General features: G+C 39.8%; 2 protein-coding genes and 1 long non-coding RNA gene across 9 annotated transcripts in view; 1 reads left to right on the top strand and 2 right to left on the bottom strand.

Annotated features, from left to right (window-relative positions):
- ATM (ATM serine/threonine kinase) overlaps positions 1-1,097 on the bottom strand; it is a 579,279-nt gene extending 578,182 nt beyond the window's left edge. For all 6 annotated transcript variants that reach the window (XR_012658843.1, XM_075082524.1, XM_075082506.1 and 3 more), the window contains exon 1: positions 977-1,097. The gene's annotated coding sequence lies outside the window, so the exon portion shown is untranslated. The remainder of the gene's footprint in view (positions 1-976) is intronic.
- Positions 1,010-25,574, top strand: NPAT (nuclear protein, coactivator of histone transcription). Of its 2 annotated transcripts, none has more exons than XM_075082569.1 (18): positions 1,010-1,350; positions 4,537-4,655; positions 6,284-6,344; positions 7,615-7,687; positions 8,164-8,204; positions 9,282-9,512; positions 10,005-10,086; positions 11,237-11,369; positions 11,870-11,961; positions 12,046-12,133; positions 13,851-13,947; positions 14,469-14,600; positions 15,391-17,085; positions 18,771-18,886; positions 18,980-19,088; positions 20,128-20,185; positions 22,179-23,331; positions 24,195-25,574. In XM_075082569.1, the coding sequence occupies exons 1-18, from the start codon at positions 1,314-1,316 to the stop codon at positions 24,270-24,272; spliced, it is 4,395 nt and encodes a 1,464-aa protein (XP_074938670.1). In that variant the 5' UTR covers positions 1,010-1,313; the 3' UTR covers positions 24,273-25,574. The 2 variants fall into 2 exon arrangements, with proteins under 2 accessions (XP_074938670.1, XP_074938661.1); XM_075082560.1 differs by having other exon boundaries at positions 10,002-10,086.
- Positions 6,615-9,288, bottom strand: LOC142052464 (uncharacterized). The gene is made up of 3 exons (XR_012658851.1): positions 9,146-9,288; positions 8,311-8,386; positions 6,615-6,964 (listed from the first exon to the last, which is right to left on the bottom strand). It is a non-coding gene; the product is annotated as an uncharacterized LOC142052464 (long non-coding RNA).
- Positions 25,575-26,413: the final 839 nt, after the last annotated feature.

The following is a 26,413-nucleotide window of genomic DNA, read 5'->3' as shown; positions in this document are numbered from 1 at the left end:
GGGGGTGCAATAAGCAATTGCAAAGGGGTGTTCATGATGCATAGCACTGCATCTTGAGCACTTAAGTGATAATATAACCGTATCCATTCAGACAAGTAAAACTTTAAATGTCCACTGTCTGAGAGTACATTTATTTCTGTTGGCTTCAATCAAGGTCAGGCTGGGACTAAGTATGCTCAGAGATATGGTGACTGATTGGGTGTGTATGAAAAGGAAAATGTCATAAGCGTGAAGGCTGGCTGTACTGTATAGCTGAACTCATTTGGGTGATGAGCTGTTCCCCTACTAGCTTGCTGCTTTTGCTGAAAAAGATACAGAAAGGAAAAAGCAACTGTTTAAACACAAATGGCTTCTAAACTGCTGATAGGCTGAAAAACGGTTGACCGAGAACTGCTGCAACATGGGTTGTATGTTGTAGGGACTGGGCATCAAAGGGGAAGAAGCCAGCCCTCTCGTTTGTATTTAACAGTATTTCAATTGCCATAACAACAGCAGCGAAGAAATCCTAAGACTGGATCCATCCACTATTTCTCTGCCAGTTACATAGTTCTCCAACCATCATATTATGACAACGTCCACCCTCTATAAAAACTACAGAGGACAAGAAAGGAACGCACCAAAAAACACAAAAAGCCCAGCCCACAGAGAGGTGCTACCAACGGGCGCGCGGATCAATTACAACTAACGGGCGCCATCCAGCCGCTCCGACGAGACGAGCTCCGCCTCTGCCCACACCCCCGCGAGACGCCCCACGGCACGCGCGGAGCCCCACAGGGGCGCGGAGCCGAGCCCGGGCTCCTCACCTCGGCCGCCCGCGGGTGGCGGGGCTAAGGGCCGGGCTCACCGCCCTCCCGCCAGAACGCGAGCCCGGGGAGGGGAAAGGGAAAGGGAGGGCGAGCAGCCCCTCAGGGCCACGGGGCCTCGTGCGGGAGGAGGCCCGCTGCGGGTCAGAAGGGGAGAGCAGGAGCGGGCCCACCTCCGAGCGGCTTGACGGGCGGCGGCAGCAGACCGGGGAGAGGAACGAGCGGACGGCCGCCCGCAGCTGCGGCGTGCTGCCTGCACCCTGCCCTCCCCTTCTCCCCGCGGGCGGCGTGGGGCGGCGTCTGCTGGCGAACCTGGAAGCGGATGCCCGGGCACGGCGAGTTCCGGCGGAAGGGGCCGGGCGCGGCGCTGGCTGGCGGAGTTTCGGCGCCTTCCCCTCGGTGGCGGGGTGGCGGCGGCGCGCCTCCGTGAGCTGCGTCCCGCTGCCTCCCCCCTCCTCCTCGCTCCTCCTCCTCTCCCTCCTCTCCCCGTTCCCCTCGCCGCCGCGGGCCATGCTGCTGCCGTCCGACGTGGCCCGGCTGGTGCTGGGTGAGTGCGTGAGAGCGGGGCGGGGGGCGGCGGGGAGGTGGCGGCCGCGCCTCCGGGGCCCCGCTGGGGACTGTCAGCGCCTGGGGCTGCGCAGGGGCCTGTCAGCCGCCGGCAGCGCACCGGGCGCGGCGGGAGAGTGCAGCGGCTGCGCCCTTGACCCTCCGCCGCGTCGAGTTCGTCCCCCTCCGGGCTGGAATTGTCACTGCCTCCGCCGCCGGGCCCGGTGGTCTCCGGGCTGTCCCCCCGGCCAGGCCTCTAGCGGGAAGCGAACTCCGCTTGGTCTGGAGGGAGTTTGGGGCCCCTGGAGCCGCCTCGGGCGCGGGGGAGCGCGGCGGTGCGGTGCTGCTGCCCGGCCGTGCCTTCGGCTCAGGCTCTCCACGAGTTCAAGAAAACGTGGTGGTCTGTGGTGTCCACCTGCAGGCAGGTACCTGGTCAATGGGGTCTAATAAAGTATCTGATTACAGGAGGAATACAAGGGTCACCCACAACACCAGAGGAGGCTAGGTTAAGGTTCAGCTGGTTTTTCTTTCCCTCCCTGTTTCTGTCACCTCCGAGGCTGCAGAGAGTTGGGGTTTGCTCCGTGTCTGTGGAAGGCACAGAGTAAGTGTATGCAGGATGTCGGCAGCAGGTGGTGAATTTTTTTAAATGGCTTTATGCTTTGGGTTATTTGGATACTGCCAAAGGTAAGAACAAATGGATGGTAATCAAAAATATGACCCACGTATTTAAGTCCCACACATAAGTACTTATTGTCATAGGTTTACATATACATTCATATCGTGAGATTCAGTTTTCAGTTGTCCACAGGTTTTTTTTAATCCAAAGCAGTTGAGGCTGAGTCTTTTGTTTGGTGTTTCTCCAGCACAATTTATTTTTAGATACTACCTGAAATGTTTCTCACTACTGTCTTGAGAAACAAGGCTAGTAAGAGTTGCAGTGTTTTTATTATTGCGAAGTAACAGAGGGTTATTAGAACTCCAAGCATTTTCAAAGAAGATTTTAAATCATGCAAGGGAGATCTCTCGCTGTACATCTCCATAGAGAATTGGTTAAGTTACAGGTTTCTGGGTGGGATGCCTATCTTGCATGCTGACCAGAGGCTTGCAGACATAATAGACAATCTTGGCGATGTCATGTGTACTAAGGGTGATCTATCCTATCTTGTGTCTGTTGTGGCATGCTTGTGTGCATCATGTCTAGAAACCTGAGGTTGCAGAACAGGATATTCCTTGTAGCTATTTCTGTCTTCTCGTAGGGATTCCTCTTCCATGAAGCATCTCTGAATTCAGGTGGATAAACAGGCTTCCCAGTGCGATTCTTCCATCTTTCCCCACCCCCACCCCCCCCCGATAAGTCTTTCTGGTGCTGTGAAGGTTGATGAATATAGGTTTAAGAAACAGAACTAAAATTGTAAAATGAACTCACGTATAGAAAAATATATAAGAAAATGTATCTTTTTCTAATTAATGTAAGAGTAAATGTGTACTGAGTTAGACGTGTGTCTTTACATTTCTTAAGTTAGGAATGATTCAATATTTTGCTCTAGTTCAGAAGGTACTGTACCTTTTGTACCTTTAATTTGGTTTTGGCAACGTTAAAGATTGTGTACTGTTATGTCATTATACCATGCGTGCACAAGCAGTTCAGTTGCACAGAAGATCTTACTTCAGACATTTTTAAACTTTGGAATGCCTTATTTTGTGGGAAATTGGTGTACGTGCCAAACGTGCCTGTAGGCCAGCATTCGGTCATCCCTTGCTGTACTGTAGTAGTGGGTTCAAGAAAGAAAATTTGCAACTTTTTACGTAAATGTCTGGATGAGTATGACTGTAAGAACAGTCACACCAGCACAGATCAAAGCTCCACCTAGCCTAATACCCTGTCTTCCATCCTGGCCTACAGTGGATAGGACCGAGACTGGCATATAATTGTGTTTCCCCAAAATACACTTTCCACTTCCCGCAATTTGTGACTTGAGAGTTTTCTAGCAAAATGTATTTGAAAAATTAAATAGGACAGCCCTTTCCTTTCCACAGGTACCGCTAATCATCTCTGTCAGGTAGGCCAGCTCGTACATTGTGATTAAATTCACAGTGGTTATTCCCAAACTGTGTTTAACTTCCAAGTTTGTGTATTTGTTGAAGACCTGAACAAGGGCTTATGTGTCTGAAATATGATCTGTTTTTTCCAGCTATACTCAGATCTGCTGAAAGATACTTGTCTTCATGCAAACTTAAAGGCTGCATTTTTCTGTAGGCATTCCTCAACTGAGGTGGACCATTTTGGGGGTCCAGTGAAAATAGATATTCTGTTGTATATATAGCCTGCATTATATAATTAGGCACATACTTTAGCCTTTCTTTAAAACATTGCATGTTCAATTCTGCTATAATCAAGAAAGAAAAGGCATTTTCTTTTGTGGTTCTTTGTTCTATAATCCTTCATTCAAATTGGCCTATTTCTATCTTTAACGTTTAGAGTATTTGAAGATTAAAGCAGGGTTTAAAAAGTTTGATTAAAACAGAACATGTTTGCTGAGGAATGAAATTTTGGAAAAGTAACCTTTTCCAGTATATTTCCTATATATTTTCCTACTGAGTCTTGGGGTGTGTACAGGGCACAAGTTGCAGCTACTACATCTACTAAAAATTACAGTAAGGGGGGGACACCTTTTTCTGTTATTAATTTTTGTACAATGCCTTTTTTTTAATAAATCTTACACATTGTTTTAACAGCTGTTGTAACTTCCTGTTTTGAAACAGAAGGATGCATGGAGAGCTAATGTTACATAGCAATGCATTTTATTAACAAAGTATTGTAGAATACCATTTAGTTATCAAACTGGGTTGTTCAGCCTATGTGAGAGTTAGTTTGTCTGCCTCCTGAGCCAGGAACTTTTATTTTCTTGTCTGTACTAAAGATCAACTAGAAACTGTTCATATTGCCTTACTTCCAGTCATGAATAGTAATATTAATAATATTTTGTCCTCTTTCTGGTTTTAACTATTAAAGAAATATTTTGCAAGACATATGTTCTTTCAAAATGACTTCACTTTACTTGTCTAACATACAAGTCTTTACCTCATTATTTCAACACTGTACACAGCTGGTTATGTTAATGCTTTGGTACTTATTGAGCAGAAGTAATGAATGAAATAGCAGAATTTTCCATCGAATTTGTTGCAGGGTATTTACAACAGGAAAAACTTCTAGCTACCTGCCGTGAATTTATTTTGGAAAGCTCAGATTTGAAAGAATATGCAGAGCACTGTACAGAGGATGGGTTTATTCCAGCCTGCTTGCTGGTGAGTTTGTATTTGCAAAGCAGAAGGTTAAATTGTCTTGCATCCATAGAAAGGAAAATTGAGATTTCTCAGTATAACAGTTAGTCCTCAAATGCTGCTTAAAATGTTTAATTAGATCGTCCCCTCTGGTTTGGGTTGGGAGGGGGTGTTGCATCTTGTGGTATTAGCAGTTATTTGGTTTCTAATATTTAAACTTACTAAGAAACATTTAAGCATAAAATATGCAAATTGGTTTCAGCATATTACATTTAGTCTGCTTTATAGCTTTGAGGTTGATTTATAGAAGAGTGTCGCAAGGGTTTTGTTGATTTCAGGGCTGCACTTGTAATTTATTGGAGATTACTTTCCTATCCTAGATGCGGCAGCCAGTAATGTTCCATTTCAAGTACGTATTAACTATTTAGGTACCTTACCGCAGTTTTATGTAAGGCTACCAAATTTTGTTGACAAAAACCTGTTTCAGTTCAGCTTCCTCTTTGATCAGTATCATCTGCTTTGTCCCAGGTGAAATGTGGAACTTTGGGTGTGCATAAATACAGCGTGTAGCTACACATACAGATATGCGCATATAGCTACAGGGTAATTAGATACTTTGCATTTTTAACATATACAAAATGGCGTTTTTAAAATAGTATGCAAGTTACAGGGTTTAGATATTGCTGTGTATCAACCTTTTAATATTTATATGTGCATCTTCCTGTTTCTCGTTTCATTTTTCTAATATATCAGTTAATTATATGATCTGGGATTTTGTCCACAGGATTCAAAATTTGTGGAAATCTTCTCTGAGATCCGAGGTCTTGATGCAGATATTCAAAACAGACCATGGAACTTATTTCTTGCACAAGTGTTTAGTCATCTGTACTTTGTGGGTAGGGGATTGAGAACCAAGCTATGGCCAGTAAAAGTTAGAAAAACCAAGTGTAAATAGATTATCCAGATTCTTAAAGCTTTTAATTATCTTCCTTTTGTCAGCAGAAACATTCTTCCTGTTTTTCATAGAAGAGTGATGATATGATAGTGTCTAAGAAAATTCTCACTGCAGCTCAAAATACTTGCAATAAAGGGCTGTATTTGTCACACCCTGTAGAGTTCCCACTAGCAAACAAGACGAGAAGGTGCAACAAGTGATAGTGGTAACTTTAAAATCTCAATTCTCTTTGATTCACCTAAAATAACAGAACATATAAATATGCTATGAATGTTGATTCTGTGTGACTGTTAAGAATTTTACTTTATACAGAAGTTATCTCCACATTTGAGTCTTAATGCATGTTATGTTCCAGGATGATACATACTCATTACTCTTACAGCTGTTCATAATTTTATTTTTGTGGCTTTATTCGATGATAACAAAGGTGAGTGGAGGTCATGCAGCTCTAACTGCTATACCAGTGTTGTGCAGTGAGATCAGGCACCTCAGATTTTGTGTTCATAATGGCATTTTGTTCCATAGATTGCTCTCTACCTAGTTTGAGACAATTCAGCACCAGCAGCATAAAGTACAGTTCCTTGTGTTGAGGGTCAGCATGGTGTGCTCTTCTGAAGAACTGCTTAAATGTAATGTGATACAGCAGATGAGGTATATGTTATTAGTGAAGATTCTAAGATCAGTATTTTTTTTCCAGTCCCTGTGTGGAAAAAACTTGACAACTATTCTTAATGAATACGTAGCCATGAAAGCAAAAGGTAAGCCTTCAGAATGATATTTTATTTTTCTTATTTATCTGTTGTGAACTCCTTGAGGAAGAGGTAATATTTCTATCTATATATGGACTTAGAGCAGTCACCCACCTATGCTAGAAGTTGAAGGCTTCCATATTATGCAGACAACGGCCAATTAGATCAGCATCTTGTGAGCAAAATTAATTGATTATTTTAAGTTTGGATTTGCCAGCATATGTTTTCACGTCAAATTTGAACAACACTTCTAATGTAATAAAACACAAAGATATAATAAAGCTTGCAAAATGTATCGGTTTATGCTTGTAAAATTATACTGTTCATTGTTTATACTTTAGATAGGAGGGGGAGGTGCTGATCTCTCTCTGATGACTGGCAGTAAGACACACAGAAATGGAATGGACCTGCATCGGGGAAGTTCAGATTGGACTTGGGAAAACGTTCTTCACTGAGCGGGTGGTTAGACCCTGCAACAGGCTCCCCAGGCACCAAGCCTGTCAGAGTTTGAGGAACATCTGGACAATGCTTTTAGTCATATGGTTTAGTTTTAAGTAGTCCTGTGAGGAGCAGAGAGTTGGACTCAATTATCCTCGTGGATCCTTTCCAACTTGAGATATTCTATGATCCTGTGAAATAACCAGGAAGAGAGCTATGATGTAAAATGTTTCTTGTCTTGTTTTTAAAACTAATTAAAATAATTTCAGAATAACATCATATTTTGTATGAATATTACAGACAGAGTTAGAGCATTTCCTGCTTTTAAAAGCAGTTATTGAGCTTCTGAATGTTGCCAAGTCTTATAATTTTTTGATACGTAATTATCTGTGCCAAGTGTTTTACCTGTTTGGGTGACATCTTAAAATAAGCCGTTACTTTTAAAGGCCTGTCTGCCAGGTTACAATTTTCAAAAGCATGCAGGTGACGGGAATATGAATATCATTTCCAGAAGTGAGGTAGGTTAGGTTAGCATGTGTTTGCCTAGGAGTCAATACCATGTTGAGATTTCATTGAGAACTACCATGAATATCTTCACCTCAGTTTCATTTAGGCTTCTAAACCTGAGAACTGTATCCATGATGAGTGTGTGTTCATATCAATCAAAGTTCTTTAATTAGGAGTTAGGGCTCTCTAATTAACAGAATATTAAGAAAGCAACTGGACACCTAAAGCCAGATGATGTCTGAAACACCCCATAATAATATTTTGTTTCTGATTTTACTTTTTCTCAACATGTATCTGTTTTAGGCATCTAAATTTTTTTTATGGTTTATTTTAGAAATAACAAATGAAGTTCCAGCAATGATGTCATCTCTGTGGAAAAAACTAGACTATACACTTTCTCAAATCAGGTAATATAGTTTTGAAATCAAGAAAGTAAAATTTCACTTGAAGAGTGAGTCCCTACGTTCATCAACTTCCCTTATCATTGTATGAGAATGGTTTTGCTCTCTGTTGCCTCTGAGAGATGGTGAAAAAGATAGGTGTGTATGAGTTGATAGTTGAGTAGACATTTCAAGATTTTAAGGCAGGACTAGCAGATAAGGAGGGCATTAGTGTGAGTATGTGGCCTTGCTGTAAAAAAAAAAAAAATACTATGACTCATTTAGAATCCAATAGTGTTGTGGTTGCTTGATCAAAAATAGTAAGCTTCATTTGAAGGATCTGTGACCATTGTTTGAAAGAATAAAAATAACAATCTTAGACTGAAGCTTTCTGAAGTAATGTGTAGCTGGAACCAGACTGACATTAACCATGCAGTAGATACTGTGTACCTGAGCGTTTCTGTTATGCTCCTTTTATTTATGTCACCTGCTTTATTTTTTAGGAGCATGCAGAACTCCACAGGATTTTCTGCTAATCAAAGGAGTAAGTAACCGAGCCAATTCCGTGGGATCAATAGCCTTTATGTTCAAGTTATCTGTTTTGGCAAAAAAATAGGGGAATACTACAGCAATCAGTAACACATCCTTACTCTTAAAATGCTGTCAGATATCTTCTGCAGGTTTTTCTTCAGCATGTCTGTTGACTTCAGTGCAGTCTGTGGATTACTGTAATGATCAAGAAAGGAAAATAAGAAAAGCTGAGCTTTTTGCGAGGGGATTAAATTCTCTGTATAGTATTTTCTTCTCTGTTGAAAACTTTTTAGAATTTTACATGGTTAAAAAGTTTAAAAACTGCTGCTTCAGTCCTGAAGCTTTTGACTTAATTTGTGGTTTGCAGAGGAACCGGAAACATAACGAGTTGAATTATGATGCAGTTTCATTTCTGTAGAAGGGGAATGTAATAATGCATTGCAATCTTCAAACAACTATTTTTTATGCATGCAAACATATATCTATGCAAAATAGAAAAATATATTTGTTCTATCTAGAATTGTTTCTTTCATTACAAAAACTGTCAAATGAGCTCTCAAAAAAGTTATTTTACTTAAGTTATTTACTTAAAAGTAAATTTTTCTCTCTGTAGTACTTCTACAGAGTAACCTGTGTGAGAAAATAGAATGTGAAATAAAGGTAGTGATTGTCCTTGGATCTGAAATTCACTGGATTGGGTGGTGTTCTTTGTTTAAATTTATCAGATATAGTCTGATAAATAAATGCAAACTTACGTTGGTTTAGCTGTTCCATTAAGGTCAGTTATATTAGTGGTATATTATGAAATGAAATAACATTTTGATATGATTTATTCCTGTAAGTATTTAAGCACTGATACAAGCATGGTTGCAATGTGTATATAAGTTGGCTGTACTTGTTGAATTATTTTGGCTCAAACCTGTAACGCAGAAGAATAAGATGGGTGTTGCTTACTTTTTGAGTTCCATGAATTAGTTGCTGAAGCACAAGCAAGTTTCAGTGGAGCATCCTTGATTAAGTCTTGGAAAACCAGCAACCTTCTTAAATTCCTTTATCTCATATATTTTCATTTTGTCTTTATTATCTCCAGCACGTACAAGAAGTGGAATTGTAGAAATGAAGAGACAGAGAATGCTTCAGCAATCGGCTCCTGCAAACTCAGGACTGTTGTCAGTAGCCCATCAGTCAGGGCCACAGAATTCCCCTTCTGTTGTATCTCCTCAAGTTATTCACCGGCCAACAATAAATCAAAACATGTCACAGACAAGATTGAATACGTTGTTTGTGCACCAGTCACAAACCCAAGAAAACAAGATCAACAGTAAGTTGCACACTTCTTTAAACCTCTTTTTCTGTGAACATTTTATGGATATAGATGGAAGTTTTCTAAAATTAGGGCTAATCATCTTCCACCAAAAACGTTTCAGAAAATTGTTCCCCAAGCTCTCCAGACTGGTTCAGGTGATTAAAATAAAAGGAGTCCCCAAGAGATAAATGGCTCTTGCATACTTGCTTCCTAATGTGACTTCAGAGATTCAGTGCATTAATTTGTCATTATTCTATCCTGTCTTCTCACCTTCACCCTAACCACTTGTTTTAGCAGATAGGGATGATCCACATCAAGTGGATGTTCTTCTTGGGTTATGTTTAAAAGGAATGGTTCTCATTTTCATGATAATACCAAATTATTTTGTATGAATTCCCAGGAATTTATTGGAATATAATAAGTCACGTGTAGATTTCTGTAGTGCTTTAACAATGCCACTGGAAAAGGTACTGGCATCATGATCTGTTTTTTTCCTTTATAAAGCAGGAGATTTCATACACATTCAAGTTCCAGCATCACAAGAACGAAAGCTTCATTCAAACTTGCTTTCTCCAGGAAGACGAAAAAGGTGAACACGGGGAGTTTTTTGGGGGTTTTGGGGTTTGGTTTTGTGTTTGGGTTAGTTTTTTTTTTAAAGATAGTTTAGAGATTATGCAGTGTTCTAACCTCTAGTGTAAATTTTGTTAGATAGTGGAGTGTTTCACATTTAAGATCTGCTGAGAGTGGCCAGTGTGTGATGTTTTGGAAAGGAAAGTCAAAGAACTTAACGTTAGGCTGATGGGAGGCTACTTGTGTTTCTTTATGGTATATAGCCAGTCTTTACATTATTCCAGTAGTAGACATAGGCAAATAATCATGGAGCCTGAGATTTCTTATTCCTTCAAAAATATCCTTAAGAATTATGAAAATTCTCATATTGATATAAATGTGCATTTTGTCTGTTTTTAACTTAGAAAAAACTATTGGCTTCAGTACATCTTGTCTGCAAAAATTTTCATATTCACACTAAAAGTGGTGTGAAAAACTGTTCTAATACTAGTTTTGCATTTTTTTATTCTTTGATTCCAATGTCCTTTTGTTTTTAGTGAGCTGACTGGTCTCTTTGTGTTCCATTTGTTGTCTTTATCCCTGAATAAATCCTGATCAGTGGTTTTGCTTATCATTCTTCCAGATCCTTACTCATTCATACCATTTCCAAGACATCTCTATTCCTGCATGATTTTTTTGTATTTAAGTGATTTTAGCGCCACTGCCGATCTATGGTTTCAGAAGAGCCTACACCGTGATTTCACATAAAAGTAGTACATTTCCTATTCGTCACCTAAATTCTTATGCAACCTGATCTTTATTTTCAGTGGTGATGCCCAAATCTTCTTCTTGAGTGGCAGTTAATTAGAACCTGTACCACCAGTTAAAGTAACGTGTACTGGAGGGGGAAAAATACTGAATAGCAGGCATGGAATTCGATTTGCCGTTGTGCTGTTTCCCCAGAGTCTGTATATTTGTTTGTAACTTCTCTGAAGTCAGACACAATATACACATGTGACGTAATGAAACAGGTATTGGCTCTTATTGTATTTCCAGTATGTAGTTAATTTTCTGTTGATTAAAATCTTCTGTTTGCTAAGAAGGAAGGGCAACACTGATTTACTGAATATTAGGTCTATTGTTTGCTATGTTCTCACAAAATACATCATAAATTTTCTGGAATGTTTCAGTGACTCTCAGAAGAGGAAAAGCATTTCAACACCTGGACCTCTTTCAGCAACCAGAAGTTCTCAAGACCCTGATGAAGTAATTATAGAAAAAGAAAGCGAGCAACCTGAAGAATTCATAGATGGTAACTTCCCAGTAAGTATATACTTACGGAAGGTATTTACATTTAAGAAACAAATTCAGACTAAGGAGAACTAGTCTTTTACATGTTGTTTGTCTTGGGTATTACAGAAATTAACTTTAGAAGATAAATTTACTGTTTTGGGTTTGAACTAGCTCTTCTGTGTACTAAAGTATTGAGGATGGCACAGCTATGTAGAGGGTTTTTTTCCTTGATTTATTGGCTTTGCTAAGATACCTGTAAATGTCAGAATACAGTAATTTTTTAGAGAACACACTAATTTTTAGAAAGCACAATAAGCCTTGCTGTACTTTAGGAGAGCAGAAGTACAGGAACATTTTGGAATGATTTTCATAGCAGTGTTATGCAGTCACAGATTGGCTGTCTTTCTGTTATAAAGGGTGCTCTCTTTGGTTCTTTTTTTTTTTTTTTAACTAGTAAGTTGGAAATTCGTGTTTCTTTTCTAGTGATGATAAAAATAGAAACCTGACTACTTTAAAACTGTGTTTTCCAGCAACTGGTTATTGAAAATGCCAGAGAAAAAATCTTGAGCAACAAATCTCTTCAGGAAAAGCTTGCTGAGAACATCAACAAAATCCTGGGCAGGTAATGAAAAGAACTTCTAAACTTCATATGTATTCTTATTTGGTTTATTTTTTGAGTTCTGAACTAATGACTAATGTGTTCCAGTGATGGCAATGTCGCTCAGGCCCCTAAACAGACAGACAGTGGTCCCACAGAACAGGAGACTTCAATTGATGAAATCCTTGGACTTCAGGTAGGTGTGGATTGCCCTGTTTACGTTTTTTGAAGACCAGGCACATGGGAATGATCAGATATGGGAACTATGCTGGACCTCTGTCTACTGTCTGGTATCTGAGATGCTCTCCTTTTTCTGTTCTTTCTTTGTGTTTGTTTGTTTTACAATGCAGCCAAGCCTATCTAATGGCTAGGTCCTGCTCAGGGGCAGTTCCACAAATTCCCTTGCATGGGCATTAACTCTTACCTTGTTGTATGGTGGTGGGCAGGCTCGAGGAGCTGAACTGATGGGTTACTAGCATTTTGCTGCAGTTAATTTTCAGCCCGTGTAGCACACTGACTTCATTCCCAGTGCCTGTACAGGGCAGCAGAAGCACGCAGCAGGGTCAAAAGCCAAGGGAGTAGGACCGCTTCTGGCAGTGGGTAGCTGTTAATGTTACCTGCAGACTGAGATCTAAGAATGCTGTCCCACAGTCACCAGCTGCCTGCTTGTCACTGGATCTTTGCTACCACTGAGTACTGGTGTCTGACTGGGGAACTGGTCAGTAGCCTTATAAAAGAAAAGGGAATTTAAAATGTCTTGTGGAATCCAAACATGTTTACTCTGATCTGATTTGCTGTAAGAAAAACATGGATTGTGTAGTTGTCTATAGAAATTGTCTTTGGAGCCTGAATAAGGATGATTTTTCTTCAAATTTTAATATTTTCTTGCTTTTGGAGGAAACATACATTCTACTTCTCCAAACTAAACTTCTAGTGTTCTCCCTTCATTCTAGAACCCTCAAGCTGGCAATTACATTGTTATAAAGGGCTCTTAATGTGGGAATTATAATCTTCACAGCCCTCATGAAAAAGGCAGGAGAGTAGAGGCAGTTGTCTGTTTACAAAGTAGAGGTGTCTGTTTTTTAAAAGCTATTCTTCTGTCACTTGGTGATTTTTAGGTCAATTTTTGTCAAAATACAGAACTGGAAAACTGTATTACATTTTTCTGAGCAGAAAAAATGAGAGCAGCTTCTTGGTTTAGAGTAGCTGAGACAAAATAATCAAGCATCTCACATGGGATATCCACACTTACAACCACTATATAAAGGTTGTAGAGTGCTTCAAGGATCTCCGGGAAGTCAGGAGAAACTTTGTATTTGAACACTTGAATATGTACTGAGTGCCCTGCTCATTTTCCTTCTGGGCTACTACCAAACAAGTCAGCTTGAAACAGGAACTTTAGGGCAGTGTCCTTTCAACCTGCCTTCCAGAGAAAAGTAGTTGGAAGTTATATTATAGAACATGTAATGGCTAAATTAAATAAAACTTCCCTTTCCTTAGCATTGTCTTCTAGATATATGCAAAACCAAGATACTAGGGTTAATTTGGGCATTTTTTTACCAGTGGACAGCTAGTGCAGGCTCACAGCATTCATACCATCTGCATAAGCTTTCAGTGTAGCCCAAGATTTAGTCCTTCTTAAACAATGCTGGTCATTATGTGGAGAACACTCCAATGTGCATGTACAGGGTGTAATGCCTGACAGACATTTGGGGTACTTTATTTCTTAAACTTCAACCAGTAATGGTTTTTAACAGACATTAGATTTGTGGCAGAAATATTTCCAGCATTAGTCCTTATGATTCTGTGCTGAGCAGAAGTAAGAGAACTAAAAACAATCTGAACAGTTCTTGTCTGTTTTTCTTTAAGTTATTTAAGTTACTAACCGTTCTATATGTCTTGTGTTTTCTCAGGGTGAAATTCATATGTCAGAAGAGGCTATACAGGACATTCTAGAACAGACAGAATCAGACCCAGCTTTTCAGGCACTCTTTGACTTGTTTGATTATGGTAGGGTATATTATTCTCAATTGTACCATTACTATAAAGCATCATGAAGGATGAGTTTTCCTAAGTATTGCTTGAAGAAGCAAAGGTAATTCAGCTGGCCGCTTTTGCAAGAGAAATGGACTGTATGGCATCTGTGTCCCTCAATTCAGGATTAGGTTTTGATATACATTTATACGTGACTATAAAGTAAAGCATTTTCTTGTGGCTGAAATTCTGGTTTTGTGCTGGCTCAGTGATCATTTTATTGCTGTTATTTTAGATTCTTCTGGTCTAAAGGATGATATTTCATACTCGGTTTTCTATTCTGTTGTAAAATTTTTCTATTTCTCTGATCAGGGATACCCTCATAAAATATAAGGGCGTGTTTATGCTATTTGTAATGAATATAGAAAAATAGTTTTTTGAGTTTAGGATGGCATTTCTTGAATTTGAAATCTCCATGCTTTATTGAAAACATAATAATTGCATTTGTTTGTAAAATGACATATTTAATCATTCTTCGTGCTTTATTTTGAAAATAGGAAAGAGCAAGGTAAACAAGAACTTACCTGCTGGTATTTCTGGTCAGAGTGGAGTAGAAAATCCAATCCTGGTGGATGAGGATAATCTGGAAACACTTGAAAGTTCTTTAGGAACAGAAGAAACTAGTAGATGTAGGTTGGTTTTTTTTCCCCTCTAAGATCTCTTCTAGTCTGTTCACTTTTCACTATGAAAGTGTTTTCAGACAATTTGTACTTTTCAGAATCTTTCTGTTTTCAGTGATAATATCCAATTTGACATTTACATTGCATGAACATACGATACATCTGGTCTGTTAGAAAGTTTTAGTTATTAAATTTAACAGTAGTCCATCAGTGTACTTCTAAGTTGTACTTGATAAGCTCAGAAATGAAATCAGAATATCTGCAAAACTGTTTTCTCATTCAAAACAGAGATACTTTGCAGTTTTCACTGTGGAACATATAAATATAATGTTTTACATCTAACCAGACCAATATTTGCTCTCTATTCTGTGATGTATTGGTTAATATACAAAAAGAGTCTTACTGTGGACAAAGTGTATGTTTCATCTGCCTGCCCCATTCTTAACAACAGTCAGTAGCAAATATTTAGAGAAAGTGTATGATAAATATTGCTAGGAGGTCTTTATCCTGAGATGGTTTTTGTGTTCTGGAAATCGGATTTAGTGACTTGAGCCATGTGCTTATTGTGTGTATACTTACTATTTACGTACAAACTAATTTGCCAGGTTGCCTAATCTATGTAATCTAACCATATGTATCATCTACTTCACACTCAGCTTGAACGTAAGGATGGAGCAGCATTATTCCCACTTCATTTCATGTGAAACAGTTTTCTATTGAACTGATAAGTTGCTTCTAAAATGCTGTGAAGGGGTGCTCTGTTCTAATTATTATGGAACTTACTTATTCTGTTTTACAGGTGATAATTCTAGAGAATCACTATCCTGTAAAGGATTTCAGTTAGGAGAAGCATCATGTGCCTTGAAGACCAGCATTAATGATGATGATATGGCTAAGAAAAATACAACCAACGAACAGTTGCATGGAAATTGTAGGCCAAGGAAGCAGACTGAAGTACTTAAAACCATTACCCCTGAACATATTGGAGAGCTTGAAATTGCTTTTGACCCTGTGCCTGGTTTGACTGAACCTAACAAGAGACAGACTTCTGATAGCCAATGTAATGAACACTGTGGAGATTCTTATGATAAAAAAGAGTTGCCCGCATTAGGATCTGAAAGTGAGAGAGCTATGGAAATAGAAGAAGGCCCACCACGTCATAGTGCTCAAAGTAGTCCTAACTTAAAGTACGTTCATTCTGATGGCCCACAGATTTCTTTGGTTTCATTGGCAGAAGGTACTACAGCCAGTGAAAACAAAATACATTCTGGAAGTAAATGTGGCTTATCACCAGATACATCACTGCCTGAAAAAACACTCACTAAAAGCACTTCCAGTGGGAGCCCTGGCCACAGCGTACTGCTGAGAAAAAACAATTCATCAATTTCTAGTCCATCAGCAGATGCAGGAAAAGAACAGGCTGTAACAAACGATACAGCTGCCTTACCTGGTATTTTACAGGAGAACCCTAGCCACCACTGTAACCATCAGGAACAGAGTATGCAGTCAGACTGCGCTGCAGGATCTGCAGGAAAGATTTCGGATCTTGACAAAACAGAGTTGCAGCTTGAAGTTGTTGATACTTCTAACAAACCTTATTCAAATGATCAGCATATGCTTGATAAGCCTTGTAAGAAAGATTTAAACCTCCCTTCAGGACTGTCAAATTCGGAGAGAATGCAAGGGGAAATGCAAGAACCTTCATCTTCTACAAAAGTAGATGCTGATAATATATATTTCTCTTCCAGTGATGATGCATGTACCGAAATTTCTGTAGTATCCACTGAAAATAATCTTACTACATCTGAAATATGCCGCTCTCCTCTCCCAGAAACTGCATCCTCAACAGATGAGTCAGGTACTGAGGCCAAAAGTATAAGCGGTGTATCTTCTAGTAGTCAACCAATGGATGTTGATCCTTCTAATATAATGTCCCTCAAGATCATCATCAGCGATGATCCGTTTATTTCATCAGACACGGAGTTAAATAATGCTGTTTCCAGCATCACAGGAGAAAATTTGCCAACTATAATATTGTCTTCTCCAGCCAAATCCCCAACCAAAACTGCAGGCCTGTCCAAATGTCTGCCTTCAGAAGACACAGAAAAAAATGTGGATTCAGCTTTGTCAGAGCAGAATCTTCTTGTGCTTAGACCTAAGGATCCTGTGGTCACCTCAGTTAACACTCAGAATGAAGACTGCACTGGTTTTTCAGTTGCAGGTACAACTAATCTTTCCAAGGAAGGGGGATTTATACAGTTGATGCCAGCAACAAGTACAGCTTTTGGGAATTCGAACAACCTTTATATAGCTACCTGTGTGACTGATCCAGCTACCTTGGGCACAGCTGTAACCCCATCAAATGTAGTTGTATTGCCTGGCAATTCCATGCCGCTTGCTGCCCAAGCTCCAGCTGTACAACAGTTACGGACTCCTCCTAGATCCAGCAATACATTTGCAGCAAACCAGACTGTCTCCCCAAATTTCCCACAAGGTAATCTTGTTAAAAAATTACTGAAAATGTGTGGTTTATGTAGCATTTTTATTCTTTTTTTGATTGCATTAGAAGTAAACTGAATTTTTAAACACTGCTCTGTCTGCCCCTTGAAACTAGCCAGGAGTTATGTATTTTTTTAGTATATTGCTACTAAAAATGAAATAAAAATTATTACAAGTCTGGCTTGGCTGCTTTGAAAAAAATAGCCTCATATTTCAGATCTTAAATTATGTAATTTTAGCAGTGATAAATTTAGGAAGCATATTTTGGCTTACACTAGAAAAGAATCCATTGTTTCAGCTAAATAAAGCAGTTGTTTTGGTTGTGTTTTAATAAGATGCCTGTTATAAATGGAATGCGATGTGTTACAGGTATCCATATTTAGTTAACTGGCTAGATGTAGATAGTCCTTCCAAACTTACTTCCTTGTTTTGTTTCATTTTCCAAAAACCCGTTATACACTAGAAGTACATTCAGACCAATGTAAAAGTATAACATTATTTCTTTCCATAATATAAAATCTCTGCTGGTACAAGTATTTTTATTACTACAGCAATTAAAAATGTAAGTGCTTTTTAAAATGTTAAACCTAACTATAAACTAGCTGTAGGTTTCTTTCCAAAACTAAAGACTTCTCACAGTTTTCCTTGAATTTCTGTGTGTAGTCATGTTGTTTTGGTCAGAGGCCAGTGCAACAGTATGCGCAAATCTCGGAGCGCTGGCCTTTTCTATTGTTAGGATTTCTTTATCCAACTGTTACCTTAATTCTTTTTCATAGAGAGAGAAGTAGAAGTTTGCCCATTCTTCTGCATTTGATATTTTTCCTGGTAGTGCTCGTGTAACTGAAGAACTGTGTAGAATAAAGTTTTCTTTCACTCTTGAAATTTTTCTTCTCCCTTTCAATTAATGTTCTATAATAGTTTACCTATTTTATAATTCCGGTATGTCTGGCAGCCAGACACTCTTACAACCTGTTAGAATAACTGTTTTAAAACAACTGTTTTAATAATTATCTAAATGGTTAAATAGGAAACTTTTGGTTTGAATACTCAAAATTAGTATTACTGTGCGCTTTTTTTTGTTTAGTTCGGTTTTTTTAAATAATTAATCTCAAACCCACTGATTAACTAGAACCTTTGCGAACTACATTTAACACCTCCTACCAGCCAGGAATATAGATTAGATACCTACATACAGCCAAACGACCCTTTCCCAGTTTGTTGTGTGCTGGTAAGGGGAAGGTGTTATGGCTGCACTGGAAGAAAAGTAATTCTGCTACTGATGTTTGAGCGTGCTCATGGTGGAGAACAGGATGTAAATAATTGTCTTTACGGAGCAGCAAAATGAGCTGTTTGATGTTACTTTTACTGTTTTTTATAAATCACTTTGAATTAAAGTTCAAGCTTTAACATAGGTTTGTCACACTTCAAGCTTAATCTTGAACCATTTCCTAAAAGGAAAACAGACTTCAACTAAAGTACTCAAAACTAACACTGGTACTTACCCTGTTTTCTAGTAGCAATGTCTAGTAAGGACAGTGAAGTTATTCCAAAAAGCCAGATCTTTTCTTGCCACAGGTTTGACGATGCGTAATTTAATTTAAGAGATCCTGCGTTGAAGCTTTTATTTTCACTGAAGCATTTTTAGTTTCTGTACAATTTTAACACTTTGGTATTTTTTAGGTTCTGCCATTATAATTGCGTCTCCGGTGCAACCTGTTTTGCAAGGAATGGTGGGAATGATACCTCTCTCAGTAGTAGGACAAAATGGAAATGCATTCTCAGCACCTGCTCGCCAGGTAGCACATCACAAATAAAGCTTTTCAAAATGAAAGCTGAAATGATAAGGAGTCTTTCAGTAAACTGTAATGGAATATTTTGATTCTTTCAAGGTTCTGCATATGCCTGTGGCTAATCCAGTGTGCAACAGAAGCGTCCCAAAGCTTCCCATCCCGCCCAAATCACAAAAGATTCCTGGAGTGAGAAACAAGAGTAATACAGGTACCCGCCTTGCATTCTTGAAGGGCAGAAGTGGGGGTTCTAAAGACACCAGTTCTGAGTAATAAAGTTTAATAAATAGCAGTGCTCCTCTGCCAGGTGGCTGCTGGGACGGCTTTGAGAGAGGCCTGTACCTGCAGTTAGTAGCTATATTTGCTCGGTTCACAAAGAACAACTCCCAGCCTATAAAATAATTCCAGATTTGGGATCAAGCAAATTTAATGTTTCAAGGCTCTAATGTGGTTTTAAATGTTTACTTTTCTTTATATTTTTCATTAGTTTTTCATCTCGTTGGTTCTAAGTACATTTTAATGCTGCCATTAAAACCAAGCAGCAAGGTAACGAAGTTACTAGAAACGGCAATTCTAAATGTTTATTAAGGAAAAAATTTCATAGAAGTGTTGCATATCTGTACAAACATACCCCCACACTCTGCCTTCTGTTTTCTCTTTGCCATTTCAGGTATGTGCTTCTGTATATTCATTTCATTGACCCCTTGCTGCTTTAAATAGTAAACTGAAACAAGACTGGAGTTCCATTCATTTCTCAGTGTTGGCAGGGAGTAAAGAAAAATAACTGAAACCAGAAAATAAATGGAGTGATAGGCTAAAGCACAAGTTGTCCTTATCTACCTTTTTTAAAAAGGTTACACATGAAAATGAAAATAGAACGAAGTTGCAAATTAAGAAGAAAGCTAGGATTGTATAGTTAGTCCACATTCTGGTCTGCTGGTGGATAACAGAGTTCCCTGGCGTTATTTCCCTCCTAGTTGGAAATTTCCTGCTGCGCATTTGTAAGTCCAGCATAGCTGGTTTTTGTCCTGCCAGGCCTGCGTATTACTGAAGTGTAGACAGCAAGCTGCTTGTTCGTGCTTAGCTGGCAACCTTTGCTAATCTACTAATCTGTAAACTTGAAAATTACGAAAAAATTGTTGCTGGGTTTTTCTTTATTGATTCTCTGTCAGGTGAAATGTCATTGTACTAACTGGGAGATTATTTATTTGGAATATTGTAGTTTATTAATACTTCGTCTGTTGTTCCAGGAAAATTGGTACCAAGTGTAGCTGAGCCTTTGAACCACACAAATTCTCGAGCACAAAGGTCAGTAGAGCTAGGTATTCAAACGTGCTTTCTTTTTCCTGCCATGAATTTCTTCATACAGTATCGGCGGAGAGGAGAGCAGCTCTTTTTAACAACAGCATAAGCAGTACCCGTTTTATTGCCTCCTGTCTGTCTGCTAGGAGTACTGATACAGATGTATGCAAGGACTGGTGCAGCCTGTGCTAGAATATTGCTGTTACCATTCCTGTGTTAACGCTGTATGGCTTTGTGTTTATTTTCTCTGGTCTCTGTTGTCAAATAGAAATTGTTTGAGTGGAGTGCAAGCTAGGAGACATTGCCTGTGACATTTACTGGGAGATTTTCATGACTAAAACCTTTACCACCCCTCTGGTCCAAATCCAGTAGAGCTTGTTAGATTGGGTTCTGCATCTGTGTTTCAGCTTTGCAGATTAGAACATTGCTTGGTCATTTATAAAGTGAAAAGTCAAAGAAAAGATGGTGAGGAGAACAGCTTGCTAACTTTATATTGATTAATATAACTTAATTGCTAACTGGGATAGGTACTGGTTTTCTGTTGGGCAAGCAAGAGAGGAGAAAGCAAGGCTTCAGTAGTAACTGTCCTTATCGCTAATAGACTTAAGAAACAGAAGGATGTTGGAAAGAGCAAAGGAGTGTAGGAGGAGATAAGTAGTTCAGTTTAAATATTAGAGGTGAAACATTCTTTTGTCGTAAAAATAAAACATACCTAAAAAACCCCTACCTATTCAGAACTCAGTTAAAATGGGGGAAAAGTGGAGGAAAACAGGAACAATAAAGTCAACTTATTTAAAAGGAAAAAACAAAAGTACCACGGTGTGCAGAATACATGCGTGCAAAAATTAGTGATTTTTTTAAAAAGTCACAGAAGCAAGATTTTTTATAACATCACCTTGATAATTCAGCTTTCTGTTAATTTTAATTGATCTCCAGACATATGTTTTGCATAGCAAAGAGAGCAAAATGTTCCCTGTAAAGAGATGTAATTTCTCATTTCTACTCTACCCTCTGTCTCATCTCAGATTTCATGGAAATGAAAAAATTGTTACCACCCATACCTTCTTTATCATCCCAGAGTTAATTTGACACTTCCACTTACAAACCATGAAGGTTTATGCGCACAGGGAGTCTTACTAGCACAGATGAATAGGAGGAAGCTTCTCTTGGAAATGCAGCATATGCCAGAAAGAGGGCACAGGCGTGACAGAGCAGAAGCATTTATCTTATTAACATCACTAGAGTGCGCTGGTGGCTTTTTTGCACCGATGTGGCTGGTCGTCAGGTGGAGACCAAGCCCCATGGAACTTGTGTGTTCTCCAGATGTCCCCAGAAAGTTTTTTGTCTCGCTCTATATCCCATCACCTACAGCAAATGCGTAGGGGAGAGTAGAGGGCACACGTGTGATGGTACTGCCCAGGGTGTTCTGGCAGCCCCTTGGCAGTTTCAGCTCCAAGGACCTCCAGAGCCACAGCCAGTATTCTGGGATGGACTGTGCCGTCACATATGTGCTCAGTTTCTTTTTGAACTCAAGTAAACTACCAGCATCCCTGTATATCCTGGTGGAAAAAGTTCCCAGCCTTAATTACATGCAGGGTCCAAACCTTGTTTTGTTTTGAACCCAATACTAGTTTTACTTGATGCCCCTCACTCTTTGGTACAGTAAATAGTTTCCTTTTTGCTGGCTTTTCCCCAGAGCTCTGTTGCATTTCCCTTCAGTCATCTCTCTTTCCAGGCTGAAGAGCCCCAGTCTACCTAATTGTTCTTTGTACAGACTCTATTTCATACCTTTTTGTCATCCTTTTTGGCCTCTCTGAGCTTTCTGCAGTTGTCATCCCTTACTCTTGGTCTTTGCATGTTGATAAAATACTTAAGTTTAGAGAATGGAGAGAGCTTTAAGTAGGTGTTTTGAGGGGCGGGTGGGGACTGCCAGCCAGCTGAAATGAACTTGCCTAGAAAGAACAAGTATGTTGCTGAAGTGCTTTCATCTCATTTTCAGGACTGGAAATTCGGACAAGCTTATCACTGCAGAACTAGGAAGGAAAGCGGAGGAGAACTTACCTGTTGCACCAGCAGAGAGCACAAGCACAAACTCAAGACAAAGTGAAAGTCACAGGAGAGTGCTTTGCTTTGATAATGTCCTACCTGCCCCAGGAAGCAACACTCAAATCCAGACTACTAAGAGTTTATCCCAAAAAGAAAGAAATGAAAATGCTTTATTTGCTGTTGACTCTGCATCATCCTCTGTGAAGGTGCAGGTAGCAAAGAGAGAGAAAGATAAAACATTGCCTAGAATTCTGTGTAAGCCAGAAGCTGGTAGCAACAGAAACGCCTCTGCAAAGGATCCCCAGCCCGAGCGGAAGGCGGCAACTGCAGGGCTTCCGTTAGATCCCTTCCACAAGACTACAGCAAATAAAGAAAATGAATTACGAAGGGATACTGATGAAAAACAGAAGAACCAGGACACTGCCAAACTCTCAAATGGCCAACAAAGCGTTAGCTTATGGAATGAGAAGACAGTTGCTTCAGCGCAAGAGCTGAACAAAAAGCAAGGGTCGCTGTCAAGCGGGAATGGCAAATCGTCAGTGTCCGTTCCTTTGTCTTCGAAGGAGCCAAAGCGAGAGCCAGCTAAAGTTTCCAACCAAGGCCTTTGCCTGTCCAGTCCATTCACTAAATGCGTGGAAATGTTGCAAGACATTCAGTGGCACAGCCCAACTAGTAAAACAGTTGAAAATGGAGAATTGCCAGTTCCCCGTACGCCGTCTGGAGTTGGAGACAGGCATGCAGATGATACTGCAGATAGCGTACGGACACCGACCTGTCGGCGCTTCAACGAGGACAGCACGACCCCTAGAATAATGGTACCCCCTGCCACGCCAGACTTGCCTGCCTGCAGCCCGGCTAGCGAAACAGGTAGCGAAAATAGCGTCAGTATGGCCGCTCACACACTGATGATACTGTCGCGGGCGGCTATTGCGAGGACTAGCACCGCGACCCCCCTGAAGGACAACACTCAACAGTTCAGATCTTTAAGGAGCACAGTAAAGAAAAGGAAACTAGAGGACTTGAATGAGGGTGAGAGGAATTCTCGTTCTGCAAACAGAAAAGACCTTCAAAGCTCTCCAACACCATCAAAAAAGAAGAAAATAAAGGTAAGTATAGGCATTTACTTTCTAATTCAAAATTCTAAATATATATATTAGATGTCTATATGTATTTTATTTATAATGGGAATGTTCAGAGGTGCTAGCCCAAATCCCTAACATCCATGTTTATGTCAGTTTTACTAACTTTGCCTCTTGAGTCTACTCTAAGAGTTTTCTTAAGAATAGTACAGTCTTCAGATATGCACAAGTAACTCCTACTGATTCTCTGCGCATACCTGTGAAAATCAAATTACTTCTCTTAAAACATGAATGAGTTTCTAAACTCTAACTTCAGACTGAGTTGTTTGGTGCAATGTAGGAATAAGGCCAAACTCAAACTCAGCCTTACTAGAATTCAGGCTATTCTTGCATCCTCATTTACACCCAGGTCTAGGAATCTACACTTTGTGCATTCCCAGTTGTCGTAGCCTACAGCACCAGGCATTTGCCTCGGGGATTTAATGGCAAACAGCAAAGGTGTGAGACATGAAAAGGCAGTGTGGGTAAATAATTAAAAAGGAGACATGGTATAACTTTGTAATTCACTGTACTGAGTTAGAGCCTACTCCTGAGGTGTTATAACTGAAAACTGCCAACTTACGCTGTGCATGTGACAAGAGCTGAGAGGCTGTGCCTGTCTGAAGTCGGGGTGGGCTACGTCAGCAGCTGAGATCTCAGCTGCTCCTGACCTGTCACCGTGCCAGTTGTACCCTGGGGTGCACCTGAGTGTATTCAGCTTCTGACTTCTGGGTCAGCATCGTGGACCTCAAAGGTCGATGGAGGGATGAGGAAGAAAGGAATGCTCACAGGCTCTTCGGTATGCCCAGGTTCTTAGTATTTAACACAACTGTTATTTTCTTCTCCTACAGAAAAAGAAGCTACCCAATTCTTTTCCAGCTGGAATGGACGTGGACAAGTTCTTGTTGTCTTTGCATTATGACGAATAAAAAAAAAAAGGCAGTTGAACTGTGCCCGCCTAAATAAAGCTAGGTGTTGTTACGTTGAGGTTTTGCATGGGAAGAGAAGTTAATTCTATGGGGCGAGTTGCACTTTGAGTGCACTGAAGTTTCACTTTATAGCAAAATCATGCTGTTGCTGAAGCAGGTTGCTAAGTGTAAATATCATTGAGTTGATGTACGTTATTTTTTAAAAAGCACTTGCGTAATTATAGAACCATTTAATTCACAAAATTGTAAATTTGTATAAATGTAATGTAAGAAAAGTTGTATGTTTCCTGTTACACCACGTTGTCTGTGTTCTGCTGCATTCTCTACTCGCCCATCTGAACCGTGCAGCCAGTTTGTGGAAACGTGAAGTTGAAGGGGGTGGTGGTTCTAAGCCGGGGCAACTGCCCTGGCCCCTTCCCATTGTCGTGCTGAACCCAAAAGGGACTTCATCTTTAGACGGACTGGGCTTGTACTAACACTCGTTCTGGCAAAGCTGTCAAACCCACATTGTAAGTCTTTGAATGAGTTAACAAAGGTACCGGTACTTAGCAGTGATAACTGATAACCAGTACCAACAACTAAACATAAGCCCAGCAAAACCTCCAAAAGTATTTCTCATCGCACAAAGCCTTTCCCAACCAGTCGTGCAGATAACTCGGATTTGGATAGGCCTCACCCCGTTACAGTATTTGCTGCATAGGATGGCAGCTGAATGCAAAAGCTGTTTTCAAACAGCATGCTTAGTTATGCTTAACCCTGTATTCATACCATAGTATGAATGCGTAAAGTGTATTTATAAATAACAGCCGGGCGAGAATTTCAGCGTGTGCTATTGCAAGAGTCAATTCTTTTAACTGTCATTCATACTGTTGAGAAAGCGTTTGTTAACATCACTTATGCTTTGAGCCAGACGTGGAAAAATTTGCATCTAATCTTTCTGTTTAACATCGAATCGGTCATAGCTATTATACAAACATTCTCTTCAAAACCAGGCACAGGAGAAGCTCAGCCTATATTATACTAATAATTAGCACGGGTGAAAATTACTACACTAAGCCTGGCTCCAGTACTGCAGAATTTTCTCTACTGGTATTTCCTCCTTTGTTCTCAAATTGTTGAGGTCTTAAAAAATGCAAGTTTTCTTGTAAGAGATCTGTACAGCAACAGGGCAATGTTTCAGATAGTATACGAGGATTCCTAAGGAACCAATATTATGCAGTAGATGTTTATATTAAACCCATCCAATAACTAAATACTGCATAGCATTTACAGCTTGAATAAATATTTTTGTTTTAATAAAAAGTTACGTGTCTTGCTTAATACTTTGTAAGTCCACTAAGCAGCTTTGTGGATATTGTATAGAAAAGTCACATAGTGTTTAGTACTGAACTCTGTCTGAGCTAAGTTCTAAGTCATTTTTCTTTAATAGCAGCAATTGTCGAAGTGGCAAAAACAATTGTCTCCTTGCTACATGGTGGCATTTTATGCTGAATAGTATTCTAACAATTGATATGAGGTATTTTTAAATAGATTTGCCATTTATTTGAGACAGATTGTATAGTTCTTTCATGGGACAGCAGATATCCACCATTGTCTTTATTTTTCAGTTCAGGTGATCTGGTGCTAGTGCTTTGCCAGTTCACTTACTTACACTTTCAAAGGAAGGAGCGTCTTCAGTTCCCAGCTGCTGCCATACAGCAAATAATGTTTAGAAGGACAGGTGCCAGAGCAAGAGCAAAGGTTGATTTTCTTAGTATGTTGCAGTTAAACCCCACTGTTCGTTTGCTACCCCTACAAGTACATTCCTTCCCAGAAAAAACAGATCTCTCTATATCCCAAAGTATTTATTCCCCCTACTTTATGGAGGGAAATGTAAGTACAGGCACTGGGTAAGGATCACTTCCTGCTGAAGTTAATGTCAAAATAAGAAAGCAGTTGTCCTAAATCCCAGCTAAGAAAGGTAGAAGTGTTTGAAGTTTATCCCTTGTGAAAAGGGTGAGGTGGGAACAGGCTTTCAACCGGTGAAAGAGCCAGTGTTTGCCCTCTGGTAAAAAGCCTGCTGAAGAAACTGCACAAACTTCTCACTGAAGTCTCGAACAAGATTAATTCCGGGAAGGTATTTTCCTACCTCCCACTGCTTG

This window comes from Phalacrocorax aristotelis, chromosome 1, assembly GCF_949628215.1.
Source record: "Phalacrocorax aristotelis chromosome 1, bGulAri2.1, whole genome shotgun sequence".
Taxonomy (NCBI): Eukaryota; Metazoa; Chordata; class Aves; order Suliformes; family Phalacrocoracidae; genus Phalacrocorax; species Phalacrocorax aristotelis.
This window is presented reverse-complemented; position numbering and strand designations above follow the sequence as displayed.

Excerpts from the sequence above, each read along its gene's own strand:
- NPAT (XM_075082560.1), top strand. The coding sequence starts at position 1,314 with ATGCTGCTGCCGTCCGACGTGGCCCGGCTGGTGCTGG. Across the intron at positions 10,087-11,236 it reads TCTCCAGGAAGACGAAAAAG|TGACTCTCAGAAGAGGAAAA; the intron begins GTGAACACGGGG and ends GGAATGTTTCAG. Across the intron at positions 13,948-14,468 it reads CTTTGACTTGTTTGATTATG|GAAAGAGCAAGGTAAACAAG; the intron begins GTAGGGTATATT and ends TTTTGAAAATAG.